Source organism: Amaranthus tricolor, chromosome 8 (assembly GCF_026212465.1).
Source record: "Amaranthus tricolor cultivar Red isolate AtriRed21 chromosome 8, ASM2621246v1, whole genome shotgun sequence".
NCBI lineage: Eukaryota > Viridiplantae > Streptophyta > Magnoliopsida > Caryophyllales > Amaranthaceae > Amaranthus > Amaranthus tricolor.
In genome coordinates this window covers 19356787-19376369 of record NC_080054.1, presented here as the reverse complement: position 1 = coordinate 19376369, position 19583 = coordinate 19356787, and the positions used below count along the sequence as shown (strand labels likewise).

The following is a 19583-nucleotide window of genomic DNA, read 5'->3' as shown; positions in this document are numbered from 1 at the left end:
ATTTTAAATTAGATGGTTTATAAATTTTATGAATTTAAGACATCATTTAAATAACGATAAATACCTAAATTGTCGAAAATAATCGTAAAATCATTATGAATTGGCATAATCAATTATAATATGATGAGACAACCTTAATTTTATTATAAATATGGTATTATAATGACTTGATGAATTTGGATCTTGTTGGAGCATTAATATGTATTTTGTAAATCAATTATCGATCTTATTACAGGCAAAACTATCTCGTATATAAGAAAATAGTGTTTTATGAAATCTTTCGTCATAATGATTTTATAGACTGATGAACTATTTTCTAGTTCTTTTGAATGAATTTCAAAACTCTTTTAAGTTATATTTACTTTAAGAAGGATTGAAATGAAACATTTTAGTGATTTCCTTGAAAAATCGTATTGAACTTTAATCACTTTTTGTTACGATGCATTTTCATACATGCTAGTGATGCCCCAATATAATACAAATGTTATGTTTGACGATATTATTATGCTAACATATTTTACTCATGTGGGAAAGATTATGATTTGATTTTGCTATGTCGTAAATAAAGTATGTTTTACTATGTTGCAAATAAAAGATGTTTATCATATGGAAAAGGTTAATATTTTTGACTTTTCTAATGTTTTTGAAATTACGAGATATATATTATATACAACAATGTTTTAGCCTAAATGGCGGGTACATATGCCACCGCAAATGTTGTGTGCATGATTAAACGGCTCACCAATGCTGAGCGCGTATTGTTCACAATACCATTGTGTTACACTTGCGGGACATGTCGCGGATGGTAGACCGGCTACCAAACGAGTCACAGGATGACTCACAGAGTACCCATGCAAGCTTATGATATGAGTTTGAAATTCATTTGGATCCATTGAGATCTTATGATTTATGATGAAAAATAAGAATTTGAAATGAGTATAGAACCATTGAATTGCGTTTGAATGATAAAATGATTTATCAAATGAAAAAGCATCTTTCAAAATGAATTTACTCAAATCAAAATGTTTTAATAACTTGTTTGACGAACACTAACGTGTTTATATTCTGCCTTTTTGCTGATAATATGCTTTATATGTTTTTTTTTCCAATGGTTTTGCTTTTAGAGTAAACCCCCATGGCACCTTGATGGAGAATGGACATGCGAGTAGAAGATGAACCCGAGTTAGAGTATGACTCCCTTTTGTTTAGATCTCTTTATTGTATTTGAGAAACTATTAGTTTAGTTGTTTAGGTTTGGACTATTTTAAGGATGTAATTTGAACTTTGGACTTATTTTGATTTGGTTGTAATTTTTCTTTATTTTAGACAGTTAAGACTTCTGTTATATTGCTTTGGTTTTGGTTCAAGTATTCTACTTGGACATTGGTTTACCCATTAAGTAACCCCTTAATTGTGTAGGCAAAATTAAGCTTCCGCTTGATTAATACTAAATTCCAGTTAGTGTTGGCCTTCATGACTCGAGGCGGTTACATTTTTTTTTGAAAATTATCTTTCATTGATCCCCTTCCCTTATTCTCATCTGATGATAACTACTCCTTAAGTCTATTTTGGAAAAGACTAAGGCTTCAGTCAACTCATCCAACATGTCTTGCAACCTAGGCATCGGAAAATGGTAATTGATGGTAATGTTATTAATGGACTGACTATCTACACACATTCTCCATGTCCCATCTTTTTTAGGCACCAATAGAGCAGGAACAACACAAGGACTAAGACTTTCTCTCACATAACCGCTTTTAATCAACTCATTTACCTGCCTCTCTAAATCCTTACTTTCCTCTAGGTTGCATCTATAAGCAACTTTGTTTGGCAAAGGTGCTCTTGGAATCAAGTCAATGGCGTGCTCAATGCCTCTAAATGGTAGGAGGCCTTTAGGCAAGTCATTGGGGAACACATCTTTGTACTCTTTTAATAATTCATTTAGGGATGATGATTTATCACAAGTACTCTTGGTATCTCTGATCCTTACAACCAAAACATACCCTCCATAATTCTCTTCCACTATTTTCTCAAATTCATTAATAATTACAAGATAGTTGCTTTTTTCTTTTCTTTTTTAGCAACTTTAGGGGTAAGGGAATTAGTTTAACTTTTCTACCATCCTTAGTGGTTACAAGATATTCATTACTCTTTCGTCTATGCTCAGAGTTGTGATCAAACTGCCACGGTCTTCCCAGTAAGACACTTAGATTTAAAAGTTTCTGGTTTTTTGTTTAAAGAAGAATAATTAAATAAAAAAAAAAGAATAATAGAAAAAGATTGATAAGAGCCAAAGCATAGACAAACTCAATGATTTAGAATTTAGATTAGAGACAAGAACACACTCAATCTCCCCTAGAATTAACACTCAAGACAAACTCAAAGTGATAATTGAAATTACTCTTTCTTTGGAAAAACACAAGAAGAAAAGCAATATGTAAACTCAAAGTTTAAAATGATTAATCAACAAGTTGATTTTTTTTCATTTCATAAGGCCCTTTTATATAGAGCTAAGTACAAGCTTCTAGAATACTTACCTATACAATGAACATTTAGATTTAATAAGCAATAAAAGTTAGAGGATGAAGCTCTAACACCCCGAGATTTTAATGACGTAATTATTTAATATTTTAATAACTTTTAAAGATTTTACAATTATATTTAATTACTTTTGAATTAGTTTTAATAAATTTCTTTCATATACGAATTTAAATGTTAACGTGTATGTGTTATATATATATATATATATATATATATATATATATATATATATATATATATATATATATATATATATATATATATATATATATATATATATATATATATACATATATATATATATATACATATATATATATATATATATATACATATATATATATATACATATATATATATACATATATATATATATATATATATACATATATATATATATATATACATATATATATATATATATATATATATATATATATATATATATATATATATATATATATATATATATACATATATATATATATATATATATATATATATATATATATATATATATATATCTATATATATATATAAAATATAGTTACGAAATCTAAAATAAAGAGGTTCGAATCAAAATGATTATTTTATTAAAATGTGTGAACACACGAAGGTGAGTCTCTTAGTTGGGTCTCGCAAGAAAATGAATCTAAATAAATAAATAAATAAATAAATAAGTAAATAAATAAAATAAAAGGGGATGGATTAGGGTTTTATGTTAGCTACCCTTGCTCTCTCATTCGAAATACACGCCTCCCCTTCCCTCTCCTCTCCTCTTTTCCTTCTCTTCCTCACATCCCATTCCCCTCACCAGCAGCTGGTGGCACAACCAGCTTAGTAGCAGCCCAACGTCTATCCTCCCCGTAACCACCACCACCACCAGCCCAACGTTCACCTTCCCACGAGTAGCAACCAACCTTCTCCTCCCTCATAGCGGCAGCAACAACTGCGTTTTGCCCCCAACAACAACAGCAAGTTGTGGTGACGCCAACTGCAGCAGCCCACGCAGCCTTTCTGCACCATTTTCGTGCTCCACACCACCACAACAACCACCTATACCCTCACCCTTTACTAGTTCCCCCATTGTAAGCCATCTCTTCTCTTTTCTCTAATTAATTTTCTAGTTTTTATTGAGTTTTATTATGTGTATTAAGTTTGATATTGGTTTTGTGTTAAATTCATTGAATCTGTAACACCTTTGAATTTTCAACCCTTAACGCAACCAAAACCGTAAAGGACGGGAGGAAATTCGGGTGTTACATAAAAGAAAAGGAAAAGAATTTGGATAAATGTTAAATATTTAACTTTAAAAAGGTGAGTGGAAATTTCGCAGCATCTCTTCTAAAAATCGAACATGTGGTAGAGCACTCAGCAAAATAAAAACATTAAACTAATATAAGGCATCATTGCCTTTAAAATCTCACACCACAGCGGAATAATTAGTCGCCGACTTCTCAAATCAACTTGCCAAGCATGGATAACAAGAGCTACAAAATCGAAAGATAATGGTATGACACAGGTTATGCTTCGCCCTCATCACTCTCCCCCAATGCAATGCAATGCAAAAGAAGCTCCAATACCTGCTACGCCTGCCTATGATCTTCCTGCTGCTCGACATTAGACCAAAGCCCAATGTGTCATATCAGGACAATCATAGAAAGTTATCAACAATCAAACATGAACACAAACACGTACACGTCAGTAACTAGCATCAAATATAATAAGGCCAACTACTAGATAACATTATATTATCAAACAACATAAGATGATTTCATAAGACACAAGCACATATGGTAACTGTTTATCAGCCACTTATACTTCTTAATCTCATTACGTTCTTTCCAAACTGAACCATGTGTTCTTGGGTAGAATGCAGGTCTTCACGCTCCTCTTTTCAAAACATAAACTCTTGCAAAACATGCATAGTATCAACTCAACCAAGGCATTAACAGAATACCTAACACATGACCTTATAGAGCTTGTCTATCTTAAGGTAAGTGTGATCATAGTCTGTAATACCCTTGAGGTAACTTAACTTAGGCACACTTCTCACTAGCATAAACTATTCTACCAATGAGTAGATATTCTATCAATGAGTAAATATTCTATCAATGAGTAAACTGTCTATCAAGGTGTAAGCTTTCTATCAAAGAATGAACCTTCTATCATTAAATAACTTTCGATCAATGAATAAACTTTCTATCACTAAATAACTTTCTATCAGTGAATCCTTCTCTACTTCCTGGCATAGTGATATGGCCAAGGGCGTTATCAGTTATCTGGTGTCCATGGCAAAGTATGAGCTCATGCCCCCTCCAGCTATGTAACATCCATTTTCTTTTTTTTTTTTAAAAAAAAAAGAACAATAATAATAATAATAAATAAATAAATTTCAGAAATTTTAAAAATAATAAAAATAATTAAATAAATAACTCCCCATTAACAAATAACTTCCCACTTCTCCCTCTAAATCTTGTAACTAACCTCACTTACTTATTATAAATTAAATCAATTACCCTTAATTCATTCACATTATTACTCACACTTCCTTTTTCTCCTACAAACTACTTCCTCCATCCTCCAATTGCTTAAAATTTAATCAAGAAAAGGCAAGATTTTGATATTAAAGGTATGTAATTTCATCTCTTTATAATATTGTTCTACCAATTTCAATCCAAATTACACATTTTGTATTTGATAAAAAAAATTATTTTTGACCTTAGTTTTCCGGTGATACGGCAGTCACCAGGATACCACCGGCGTGCGACGGCGGCCACTGCCGGTCGGCACCTTCTCCTTCTTCCTTCTCCCTTTCTCCTTCTCTATCTTCCTTCCCTTTCTTCTTTCTTTTTCGTGGGTATCCTGGAGAAAAACCACCTTTCTCTTTTTTTTATAATAATTATGATTTGTTTTTTTTTCTTTTCTTCTATTTTAACTCTTACAATTTTAAATTACATATTTAAAATTATTCTTTTAAATAAAGTATATAAAAGGAAAAGGAGTTTTTTAATTTATTTATTTCGATGGGTTGATCGTGGTATTAAATTGAGATATATTATATTCTCGTGCAGACAGCAGATTCGTAGACAGAGATTATTAGGAGCGTAAGTTGTCTAGGATCGCGTGACAAGGTAATTCTCAATGTTCATCTATATAGGACTATCCCGTTAGTATTATGTGGTAAGTGATAATTAATGTGTTTAAATAGGATGCATGATTTTATATGACATTATTTTATATGATGTTATGTTTTATATATTCTCAAATTATATTTTACTATTATTTTTCTCAAACATGAATTTATAATTACTATTTTGATAAAATTTATATTAATAACGAAATTAAATACGGTTTAATTTGAAAGAGAAATATTTATAATATTATTATTTTGATGAAAGTTATATTGTTATTTAAATAATGATTTTTAAATGCGATTGAATTTAAAGGAGAAATATTTATAATATTAATTGTTATTGCCACCAATTGATATTAGAATGTTGATTTGGAAAATGAGATTTCAGTTAAATATTCCTCAGATATATATATTTATTGGGAAAATTTATGGTTATAAAATAAAATGTATAATGTATGTTTGATTATATGTTTGTGTGCTCGCGACTAATTATTAAAATATATTAAGTCACGTAAAGTGTAACACGAGGGAAATGAAACTCTTATATTTGTTGTGATCCAAGTATAAGGGTGATGAACAGGTTGTCCTGTTTGGTTAGTATAGCTACCGACAGGTATTATTATTTCTGATACTTGATACGATGTTTGGTTTTCCTTCTATTTGTTGTCATCCAACTAGAAGGGGTTTGCACACTAGGGTTCCCTGAGACTACTCTGTTGACCTTGAATTATTTGGGGTGACGACCTCTTGATGAAGTAAGTATAGGGGTAAAGCCTCGGCCTACTAGCGTTCTTGTTCCCTCAAATTAAAAATTGATTATGTGGTTGCCATTATTAAATATCAAATTAATAAATTGGTTTTTGTGATTATATATATTGTTTTCTCAAATTGTTTTTTCTTTTAAACTCAGCCATATATTACTTTCTAAAATTATCTTTAATTTGATTATATTTTATTTTCTTAAATCATTTTCGAATTTAATCGTTTTACGGGATGGAGTTGGAATTACTCAATTTCTTGATTTTGGGAGTTTTTCCCTTGTTTTTCTTGCATTCTTATGTTGCAGGTTATTGATTGCGTGGAAATCGTGGAGTGAGGATCACTTAGAAATATAGCTTTTATTAGAGTCGTATTTCAGTTTAAATTTTACCTTTAGTTGTTTAAATTTTATATGGATATACCTTTTCTTATGTTGTAAGACCCTTTGCTGGATTTAAAGTTATTTAAGTTATTCCTTAGTCGTTAAGCCTTATATTTATTTTATTAGAAATAGATGTGGCGGTAACACTCCCATGAGTAGGTTTTGGCTCATGTTTTTCATAAAGGGTGTTTTCAAAAGTTCGACCTATTCTTAGGGTGTTACAAGTTGACCCTCTGGGGTCCTACCTTCGAGAAAAAACTAACACACTGGGGTACTAAACCAGTGAAGAGGCCACCATATTGAGGTTTGCAAGGCCCGCATGGTAACACCTCGGTCAAGGGGCAGTATCGGCCATCCGGCGCCCAATGACAAAAGCATGCTCATACCCCCTTACGGTGATCCCGTCGGATCTCACCTAGGGGACTACTAAATCAACCGGACATAATCCAGTTGAGTCACGCCAGCTAATCTTAATCTAATACTTTATCAGATAGGAATAACTCCCACTTTCGATTATTAATGAGCGCCCTGGGATAGCAGCACGCCAAAACCCACTGAGCCATTCAACAAAATATGAAATTCACCTATAAAGGAGTCATTCTAACTCCAAGTAAAGCATAATCCAATTCTTAAATAAATAAGGGGGTGGTCCCCGCCTCCTACTATCACTCTCACTCTTTATAACTATTCTAAGCGCAAGGATTTCATAGTCGATAGCTTTTCGTATAAAGCGTACTCACTAGTATCTCATAGTTTTGATGCAATGCATATTATTACAATAAACAATAATGTCTTAAATAAAATTGCATATAAGGGTTCGTTACTGCGTGTACGTACCTGTAAGCGTCACTGCACGATCAAAAGTCACAAAATCACCCAACTAAGGCTCTACTTTCCTCTTACGAAATGGGCACCTATATAAGTTATGAGTAGAACTAATAAGTTCCCTTAACTACTTTGCCATACCAAACTAAATGCCCAAGTGACCACTATCACCCATTCAACATGAGTTTTCGATTACTCTAGCACGCACACAACTCATTCAATACAAGTCAAAAATTCATTAATTCAACACAACATAAGTCTTCCCATCAATTTAAGAGAAAAAGGATCGTGTGAATCATTCCTTTACATCAACCAATTTGAGTTATATCGATCCACGTTACTTTAAGATAACATATCAATTCACACTTAAATCTTGCGATGTTAATGTAGTGCTAATATGACAACAATGACGAATCTCAAGTTTATCACATCGCAATATCATCTATTATATTCTTCAAGGTTAGGAAGAACTATAATCAAGACATCATAACAAGTAACTTTAATAATTCTCAACAAGTAGACACTATGTTCATAGCGTTACTAATATTATTTACTTATAACTTTGATAGCCTAACCAGAGTACTTGTAATCAACATTAATAATTTCTTACTTCAACAAGGCCAATTAAAATCACCATGCCTAACTAAACTCCAACATTCAACACAATTAAAGTTGCTCATGTACTAAGACACCATCGAAATAGCACACAACCATTATTTTCATTCATACTTCAAACCCTAAGTCATAAATATGTTCAATTCATCAAACACACTCTTACCCACAAAAAATTCAATGAAAATAATACAAAGTTCAACACTTTTCATTCATATTTCTAAAACCTAATTCATAAGTACATTCAAATCATCAATCCAATTCTCATTCATAACAAGATTCAATAACAATCATATTAAGTTCAACACTTTTCTCATAAACTTTATAAATTTCAATTGGAACAAGGAGGAATCAAATAGGGGGAGAAGAGATGGCTCACCAAGCTAAAACTAGTAAGGAAAATAAAGAGGAGAATGAAGCTGGTTGAGGTAGTGGAAAAGCCCAGAACCTGCTGGCAAGAGGCCCAGACCGGCTGCTTGTTGGGGGGTGTTGCACACAGCTGGTCCCTGACGCGCGGCTGTGGTTGTTGTTGGTAGGTAACAGCCGACTGCTACTGTGCACGTGGTGGAGGAAGAGAAAAAAATGGCTGGTGGTGGTGAGTGTGCCGACAGTTGCTGGTGTGGGGAAGGGAATGGGTTGAACCATGAGTGAAAGGGAAAGGAAGGTGGGCGGCGTGATTCTTTGTGAGTGAGGGAAGGAGTACTCACAACTCTAATCCATTCTTTTATATTATTTATACACTTATTTATTTATTTACCTAGGTTCATTTTCTTGCGAGGCCCAACTAAGAAATTCACCTTCGTGTGCTCACACATTTTAAATAAAATAATTATTTGATTCGAACCTCTTTATTTAGAATCGTAATTGTATTTTTAATATAAATATATGTTAATATTTAAATTAGTATATGAAAAGAATTTATTAAAACTACTTCAAAATTAATTTAATATAATTATAAAATACTCAAAAGTTATTAAAATATTAATTAATGACGTCAGAAAATCTCAAGGTGTTACAGAATCTTTTTGTGGGGTAAGAGTTTGATGGATAAATTGAACATATTTATGATTTAGGGTTTGAAGTGTGATTAGAAATTATGGGTTGTGTGTTGATTGTGTGTTAGTTTCTTTGAATCTTACTATGAATAATAATTAAAGGTATTATCTTTGAAATTAGTAATGGTGTGGGCTTTCATGTTACATTTGGTGGTGTATTAGTTTTATTGATTCTTGCTATGGATAATGGTAAAAAGTGTTATATTTGAACATGAAATGACTAGGGTTTGGATTTCGATGCGTAGTTTTTGGATGTATGGCAGTAAGAATACTCCTTTAGTATCCGTCAAATCGATGCATTAACACTGGAACCACGATCCTCATTAGAGGTCATGATTTGAGGAGCCGACGATGATTCTTCCGTCGTGACATATTTTTGAAAGGCATTAAAGGCCTCAGATTAGTTTAGTTATGTTATCTATCTGTATATCCTTATGCTTATCACATCCTCATTTTTAGATGCTGCCGAAATTTCCACTCTCCTCTTTAAAGTTAATCTTTAACATTTATTTAAATTCTTTTCTTTTTCTTTTTATGTAACACCCCAATTTTATCCCGTCCTTCACGATATTGGTTTATTTAAGGGGTTGAAAATTCAGGGGTGTAACAAAAGCACCAAAAGTCCCTTAATAAATGTACTAACTATGTTGATTTTAAAAAAATCAACTATTTATAGTCTCTTCTTTTCTACCTGCTTTTATTTTAAATTTCAATAAAATAAGACTTAAATTGTTGGACAATCAAGAGTAACTTTTGGGCCAGCTACATATCCCCAACATAATTCCATGTTAAACATGTGACAAATTTCGACTTATGAAAAAAAGATTTAAACCCGAGTGTCTCAAGAACCAAAGCAAGGGTTCATGAACACTAATACTCGATCTTGGGTCACATTTAATAATTTTACTGGTTACCCGTAAAATAACTCTTTCTTAAAATGTTAATTGTTAGATATTTAGAAAATAAAAAATTGTTCTAAATAATCCCACCCATTGCTCATATGATGTGAATAGTTTTTAACATTGATTATTTTTAAATAATTCAACATTTGTATATTTTTTGCTGACAACACTCCCTTATCACATTTTAAGCTGCTAATGTGGGTACCTACATCCAAAGAGGAGTAGGGTTAGTTAACCAACAATGAAGCATAAGGAGAAAGAAAAAATGAGCATATCAGCAAATAAGTACCTACATTAACTGATCAAAAAATAAATAATAAGAATTACAACAGATTTTCATGATGGGATTGTTCAAGATGAATTTTATTTTAAAAAGAATAGATGAATCGCTATTTATGTGGAGAAGGATAAAAGATTGACCTTTTACAAAACAATTTTTCCTACTTAAAAGAGGACCAACGAAGTATACAAGATACAAACCATTCATCGTCATCCAGAAAAAAAAAAAGAAAATTTAATGTGATAACTCTAAATTTTCAGCTTTTCAAGTGGTAGACAAATTATTTTTCTAAATCTATGTGGTGACTTTGACCTTATAATTTTGCCATGTGGACATGTGGTAGACAAAAGAATGTTTTTTTGTTAAGTTTGCGCGATTTTTACCCAACGTAATGACATTTTATTGACCATATATTTCGAAATTCAGTTGAAATAAATACTTAATTTAAACAAAATTTAACCTTTTAACTACCACATGAAAACTTGAAAGCTCAAGATCACCACGCAAATTAAAAAAATGATGAAAAAGCCAAAAATTTAAATTTATCACGTGGAATTTCCAAAAAAAACACGATTCATATTCAGAAAAACGAAATATCTCAAACCATCGGATCCTTCAAATCCATCACCACAAAATAAATCATAACCGTCAAAACCCGAAAACCCTAAATCCCTAATTATCGCCACCTTTCTAAGGTCCTCTCTTTAAAACCCCTCTGTATTCTCTCTCCATAACTACTCTCTAAGTCTCTATTCACCCTTAACTCTTCACACTGCGTTCTTCACTCTTCAACCTCTAATTGTGTGGCATTTTCTTCTTTTTTTGTTTGATAATTTTATCGTTTAATCAAACTTCTTAATATGATCTTCCTTATACTAATTGATTTCTGAAATGTTGATGATTATTGATCAGTGTATTGAAACTAACGATGTTTATTATCCTTCCTTGAATGTCTGAAACCCTTTTTTCTGATTTTTCTGGGTTATATTCAATTAGGGTTTTTGTTTCGGAAATTTTATACATTGTTTTCTGATTTTCATAAGTTTAGGGTTTTGATTTAATTTTTAGGGCTTTTGATTAATTAATTTTCTGGGTTTGAGTTTTTCTGGGTTAATCGAATGATTAAACAGGACTAAATGTCTGCCCCTGGAGCATTAAGAATTAAATTTTTGATGATTGCTTTAGGGATGAACGAGTCCTGAAATTAAAATGTATTTCATAATCATCCGTCACTTTGTCAGCAGTATTTTCCTTTATTTCTTGCTGATCATACAGGATGATACATGTTTTCTAGTCTTCAATCATCATTTTTATTTATTTTACTCTTAATAAGAATATAATAAGTATAATTGCTTTAATTTTGGATGAATTTGTACTGAAAAGAAACAGCCACCAGCCACTAATTTGATTTGTCACATGAAAATTATATTTATTATAATATAATTATTTATAAAAAAATATAAAAATTTAATATTAATAATCTTGATATAAAATAGAATCAAATAAAATTTTATTGACCATATTAGATTAAAAATTAATTATAGTTAAGAGATACAATTAATTTGGAATTAATTAGTAAGAGCATGTATTATGGTACATTCTTTTAAATATTTATCTTTTTGACATATTATCATCTCTTTCATTTATATTATGTTTTACTCCCTCCGATCCTTTAATTTAGTCCCATTCCCTTGGGCACGCATATTAAGGATTGTGTGGGGTCCATGTAAAAGGTGATAGTTGGTATTTTTAAGTAAGGGTATTTAAGGGTTTATGGGGGTAAATTTGTAATTACGTGTGTGAACTAAGGGTATTTAAGTAAAAAAGGATTGCCACAAATAGAAATGGGACTAATTCAAAGGTTTTGCCAAATAAGGAAATGAAACTAAATTAAAAGATCGGAGGGAGTATTATTTTTATCCTTATCCTCTTTAAATTTTTCCCAACATTTAAATATCTTTTTGTATCTTTTTTTTTCACTTTTCTACTTTATATATACCCCACCATATAAATTTTTAATATTTTCATATATTTTAATTTATAATATTAATTTTATAATATTGATTTGGTAATGTTAATTAATCTATGGGTTTTCAATTATAAAATATATCGATAATTAATTGATTACTTATTTAAAAGGCTATGTAGAGAATATGTCAACATTGTGAAGGACGGTTAAAAGGCTTTAAAAGGATTAAAAAGGATATTTCATCCTTTATAATGTACGTGCTCTAAATAGTTGGACGTAATTAATAAGTGTACTATATGCTGAAAAGAAAAAAAACAAATGGTGCTAAAAAGAAAAACACCATTATTTTGGACAAAAGCTATTACTTTTAAGAGTACGAAGATCTAAGAAAAAAATTAGGAAAAATTGTCAAAAATTACATATTAAAAAAAAATTCAAAAAGTATCTAATAAAAAAAATTTTGCTAAAAAATGCTTAAAAAGTTTTTTTCTTTTTCAAAGGGAATTAAATAACGTTTTCCTATAGTTGACCGTTAAATATAATGGTTGACCGGTCAATATTCTTCTTATTTCTATTTCAATTTAATTTCGATTTTGAGTAAAAAGTAAAGAAAGAAAATAGTGAGGAAATTGAATTGGAAAAGACATTTGAAGATGAGAAATAAGAATTTTCGATTTTGATCAGTTAATCGTTATATTTGACGGTCAACTGAAAGAAAACATTAAAAGATATTCATTGTGGAGAAAAAATTTTATTAGGTATTTTTGACAAAATTTTTTTTATTAGGTACTTTTTGGAAAAAAATTATTAAGGACACTTTTTTCTAAAAGATTATATCCTCTTCACAATTTTTTTTTTTTTTTTTCATTTGAAACATCATCTTTTCTCTACTTCTCATTATTTTTCCTATGATTTGTCTAATATTTGAGGGGAAATTTTTCTATTTTCTTTTCACTTTAACTCTTCTACTCGCATATATCCTGCCACACATTCTTTTTCTTATCATTAAATTTGATAATTGTACTTTGTTTAATTATTGAAAGATAAATATTGTATACCCAATTAATTTATATTATTAATTAATTAGCATATTACTATTCGTAAAAAATTCAACCCACACAAAAATTCATAATTTAAGATTTTATAACATTACACACGATATATGAAGCTTAAAAGAACCAAAATACATACATTATTAAAGTATAGAATACATAGAATCAGAAAAAAAAGAAAAAAAAAAAAAAAAAAAAAGATTGCGTTATTCCATTTGAAGATTAGTCTACATAAGAACTTTGGAACTTTTCCCACAGATGATCTACCAAATCACTCTTCAAAAACATATGTATATGTCTATCGAGAATCTATTTTCTCGAAGCTAAGAGTGTTGTAAAATAACAATCATCATATTGTTCGGGTGTGACAAAATATGTTGTACCATTTATAATGCTTGATGATCCTACTACAATTTTTGGGTTGTTCTTGGGCGAACTTTTGTGGATCTTTATATTTAACATAAGACTGTGATGAAGATGACATATGAATGGATCTATACAATTAATAAACAAGATAATAATGCACTTAATAATGTTCTCTATAAATAGAGGATAAGGTAAGTCAGAAGATAAAATTTTTGCAGCAATGATATTGATAGAAGATGTTTCAATGCATGAACTGCCATGAATTGACAAGTTCTGCTGAAATAATTTAAATTGGAGGATAAAATAATTCAAACGATAAATTTTGCAGCAATAATATTGATAAGAAATGTTTCAATTCATGAATTGACAATAATATTAAAAGAGAATGTGTCAATGCACAAACAATTATATTAAAAGCAGATGCTACAATTACTAAAAATATAACAATCAAAGTAACAATGGAATTACAAATAGAAATAAAAAAACTTAGTAAAGACAAATTACAATGACGTTGATATTACTGAAAAAGCATGCATTACTAAATAAAAACAACAACGACTAGAAATATGGGTTTAGCCATCAACGTACTTATTGATATTCAAATTATTAATCAAAAATTAAACTTATTATTGAATTCGTTTCTGAGCTTCCAGTACATTTTTGCTTCATTTCATCAAGGACAGGTTTAGCTATCAACATACTTAACATCCTGAATTTCGTCGCCTCCTTTTTTTTTTTTTTTTTTTTTTTTTTCCTTCACGTCGTTCCCTTATCCATTTGAGCATACGTTCCCCTAATTCATTTCTTTGGGTAGCGCTTTCTTCAAATGATGAATTGAAAGTATCGAGGTTCACAGATGAAACTGAAGAAGTACTATCCTCCGTTCCTTTGCGCTTTGTCTTCTTTATGTCGTCAGTAGGGATGGTCATGGGCTTTGAGCTTTGTCTTCTCTATGTCGTCAGTAGGGATGGTCATGGGACGGGTCTGGAGCGGGTCCAAATAGACTCGGACCCTTTTTTTATAGATCCAGACCCTGAGGGTCCAAAATTTTCAGACCCATACCTATACCTAAACCCAGACCCTCCGAATCTGATGGGTTTAGGGTCCTTAATGGGTCTAGAAAAAGTGTCTTTAATTTATCAAATTTAAACCTTTTGTAAGTCATTACATTTTCGTATTTTTATAAGAGACTTATTAGCGTATTTTACAAATATTGGATTAAGCCACAAAAATGTGATTTTGCTCCAAGAACTGGAGCTATTGAAAGTAGAAGACACCTTTTCACCACTAATCTTTTGTTCATGAGGCAATAATGGTTGCTCAAGTTCATGTTTAGAACTTTTTATTCTGCAATTGAACAAACCATTAAAGCATAGAAGAAATAATAATGGACAACCCAATAACAAACAAGAAATATTGAAACAATACATTATTTTAATGCTCCATTTATCAAATTTTCTCATAATATTGAAACAATGCATCAATTGAAATTGTTTACCGTTATACGATTTTTGGTAAACTTCAAAGGCACGTTTCTCCACTTCTACATTTGATTCTCCACTCTTTTTGTGGCGTAACTCATAACTGCAAACTTTTACCCATTTTAAAACTTTACCGTTAATATGATCCTAACATTGTTGCATGGACTTTGAGGTCCGTTCACAAATTTCCCTGGGATTCTCAGATCGTGACATCTCATAATATTTAGAGCAAGAGCAAGAAATTAACAGCTATTATAAACATGGACTAAATATATCATGAATCAACTAGTCGGGTGGGCGAATATGATAAGCTTAGAGCAAGAGCAAAATACTCACTAAATAGTTAAAAATGAAAACCCATGGATGATTATCCACTATTCATTTCATTGGTGAGTAAAAATTACTCGTAGGATAAGTAGTTGTCATACCCAATTTATTTCACTCGTACAAATTATGATTAGGATATGAAAATGATGTATGAAATACGATAAATTATATATATATATATATACATATATATATATATATATACATATATATATATATACATATATATATATATACATATATATATATATATATACATATATATATATATATATACATATATATATATATATACATATATATATATATACATATATATATATATATATATACATATATATATATATATATACATATATATATATATACATATATATATATACATATATATATATATATATATATACATATATATATACACATATATATATATATATGTACATATATATATATATATATATATATATATATATGTATATATATACATATATATATATATATATATATATACATATATATATATATATATATATATATATACATATATATATATATATATATATATATATATATACATATATATATATATATATACATATATATATATATATATATATATATATATATATATATATATATATATATATATATATATACCCACAAAAAAGGATACAGCTAAAGTGTCTCTTGACTCGAGAAAGACCAGCAAAAGACTTGCAAAAAATATTGGACGTATACTGCAAAAATACAATTTCGGCCAGGACCGTGATAACAATCGTATAATAAGAATTTAGTCGTCGTCATCGTCATCATCATCATTGTAACCAGTGTATCTCGGTCATAGAAAACTATGGTCAGGGTTTAGGGAGGGAAGAAAGACGGCAGCTCATACCCATAGAGGAGAGTGCGGTTAAAGAGTCCCTCGGCTCGAGAAAGACCTTCAAAGAGAGAAAAACCTACAACTTACAAATAAAATAAATAGAATACGTACAAATAACTAAAAATAAAGATAAAAGTAAAGAAGGTAAAGCGTGATAATTAAAGGCAATGAACAATAACAAACGATGGGTAAAAGGTACGGGTTAGTAATCTAAGACGTGGATAAGGCGCTGCCAACTGCCCCTATCCCTGGTCAGGTCCTTGGAGAGGTGAAGTTCATGCATGTCACTTTTAATATGTTCCTCCCATGTTCTCCTAGGTCTTCCTCGACTTCTCTTGCCCTTGACTATGATGCATTTGATCCTTCAACTGGGGCGTCATGTGTCTTTCTTTACACATGCCCAAACCATCTCAACCTGTTTTGCCATTTCTTAGCGGAGAGAGGTGCAACCCCTAACTTCTCCCTGAACTTCTGGTTTCTTATTCTATCCATCATAGTATTACCACACATCCACCTTAGCATACACATCTCTGTTTCTTCCATCCTCTGTTCGAAAACCTTCTTTAGGGGCCAACATTCTGTCCCATATAACAACGTCGGCTTAATTGCAACGCGGTAAAATTTAACTTTTAATCTCCTCGGGAACTTTTTATCACAAAGCACCCCGGTTGCTGCTTGCCACTTAAGTCAATCCGCTTGTATACGATTTGTAACATCTCCATCAATCTCCCCATTACTTTGAATCACCGATCCCAATATATTTGAACTTGGACGTACAAGCAACAACTTCTCCCTCTATGGTCATCTCTGGCTTTCCTATCGATTCTGTCTCACTGAAATTGCATCGCAAGTACTCTGTCTTCGTATGGCTTATGCGCAACCCCTTACCCGCTACTCTGATAAGTGCAATTATTTGCACTTATTTATATCATTTTATACTCCTTAATGATGGTCGTTATTAGTAATTCCGTGATTATTTTGAAGATTTATGCTACGTTACTCGTTTTGGTTATTCATGTTGATTTTGAGTGGTTTTGATTGTTTTAAGCATAGTTCTTATGGTTTTAATGATGACGGTGTTCACTAAGGAGATTTTAGCTTGGGTGAAAATGTTCTACAAAGAAAATGAGCAAAAGAGTAGAAGAGTGTTTAATAATGCAAAAGTTTTGAGGTGAAATTTGATACATGTCTACTCTTTTGGCTGTAACTTTTGATAAAAAATCGCATTAATGAAAAGTTTGCGGCATTGGAAACTAGACTTCAAGAGCTTTCCAATTGTATAATATATTCCTAATTCCAATAACCGTGCAAGAAATAACGATATTTTAAAGTTTGCTGAAATTGTCAGCCAAAAAAGCTGACTCGGCTTCGTGGTCGTGGAAGAGGACGCCGACTAGGCTTTTTCTTCTGGATTCCGGGCAGCGTTTTTTTTTTGTCACTTTAGTTGTGTGTTGTTTTATTTTATCTTTTTTTATTAACTTCTTAGGGTTTATTTAGGGGCTAATGAGGAGCATTTAGGTTAAGCCTCCTTTAGGGAGCACAAGGGGGTAAATTGAAAAACCCCTTCTTTCTCATTCTTCCTCCTTCCCTCTTCATCATCTTCCATAGAACTCCATTTTAATACTTGTAAGCTTTTAATTTCTTGTCTTTAATTTACTTACTTATTAGTAGTTTAATCTTTTTTTTTTATCAAATTTTTATAGTTTAATCTTTCCTTGTCAAACTTTAATTGTTTTTCCTAGAAATTGTCATTTATTAAAAGTAGCATTGTTCTTCATATTTTTGCTCTTGGATCTTTAATTGTGTGTCTCATAATTTAATTATTGTTTTTCCTTGGAAATTCAATATTATCATTTTCATTCATGTTTAGTATCATCTTAGGGTTTGTGTTCATTGCTTCCACCATGAATAGTGAGTAAATTCATTTTCTAGGGTTAGGGTTTGAACCTATAATTGAAGTATGATTTGATGATTGAAAGTGTCTATGAAATTAGGATTAAAGTGGTTAAATTGTGCCAATAACCCTAAATTAAATATGCTTTGTTTGACTAGTCAATAGAACTAGAGTGTGAGCTTAGGATCAACTTTGCTTTAGGGTAAATTTTAGTTAAATTCTTAGTGGTTCATTCAATAAATCTAGCGTGTGAGAATCGAATTAGTAGGATCTAAATCTAATAGTTAATCAACGAAGCGAGAGTTTGAGATTAACAAGATCATATTTAATTACATAATTAATTCGACATTTCATAGACACTAATAAGAGTTTGATCATACAAGAATTTTGGGGATTCCCGACACCCTAAATTTCTTCATCATATAGTTTCAACCCATTTTCATTGCATTTTTAATTTGTTAGATAAAAACTAATCAACCATATTTCTCTTCAAGTAATATTTTTAGTAGATTAGAAAGTTTCTTGTTCTAGCTTCCTTGTGTTCGACCTGCGACTACACGTACACCGTGCGCTTGCGGTTAAATAAAATTTGCACATCACCTCCACTCTTCCAATTTACTATTAGCCTCCTCCTTGGTTTCTGTGAACAAAACTATATTGACAGCGAAAAGTATGCACCATGGTACAGTTTTCCAGGTGGATTTAGAGATTTCCTCCATAATGACCGTAAAAATGAAAGGACTTAGAGCTGATCCCTGATGTAGTCACACTTTAATTGGGAAAGACTCTATCATATCCACTAGTGCATGTATGTTAGTTGCTACTCTGTCATACATGTTCTATATTACCTCAATGTACCTTCGTGAAATACCTCTATTCTTAAGGCTATTCCAAACGATTCTTTGTGGTATGCTATCGTATGCTTTCTCCAGATCAATGAACTCCAGATGCAAATCATTCTTTCGCTCCCTATACTTTTCCATCAGTCTCCTCAAAGATGGATTGCCTCGGGGTTGATCTTCTTGACATGAATCCGAATTGGTTCTCTCTAATTACTGTCTCTCGTCTAATTCTTTTCTCGATCACTCTTTCCCACAGTTTCATAGTGTGGCTTAGAAGTTT

The 19583-nt window shown here is 31.0% G+C and overlaps 1 protein-coding gene and 1 non-coding gene across 2 annotated transcripts; one reads left to right on the top strand and one right to left on the bottom strand.

The window, feature by feature from the left end:
- The first annotated feature begins 11668 nt into the window (after positions 1 to 11668).
- On the top strand, positions 11669 to 11779 carry LOC130823004 (small nucleolar RNA snoR99). The gene has a single exon (XR_009046497.1). It is a non-coding gene; the product is annotated as a small nucleolar RNA snoR99 (small nucleolar RNA).
- Positions 11780 to 17300: 5521 nt separating this feature from the next.
- Positions 17301 to 19565, bottom strand: LOC130821623 (uncharacterized). Its single transcript, XM_057687410.1, has 3 exons — positions 19437 to 19565; positions 19068 to 19216; positions 17301 to 17463 (listed from the first exon to the last, which is right to left on the bottom strand). Exons 1-3 carry the CDS (start codon positions 19563 to 19565, stop codon positions 17301 to 17303), a joined length of 441 nt encoding a protein of 146 aa, XP_057543393.1.
- Between the last annotated feature and the right edge of the window lie 18 nt (positions 19566 to 19583).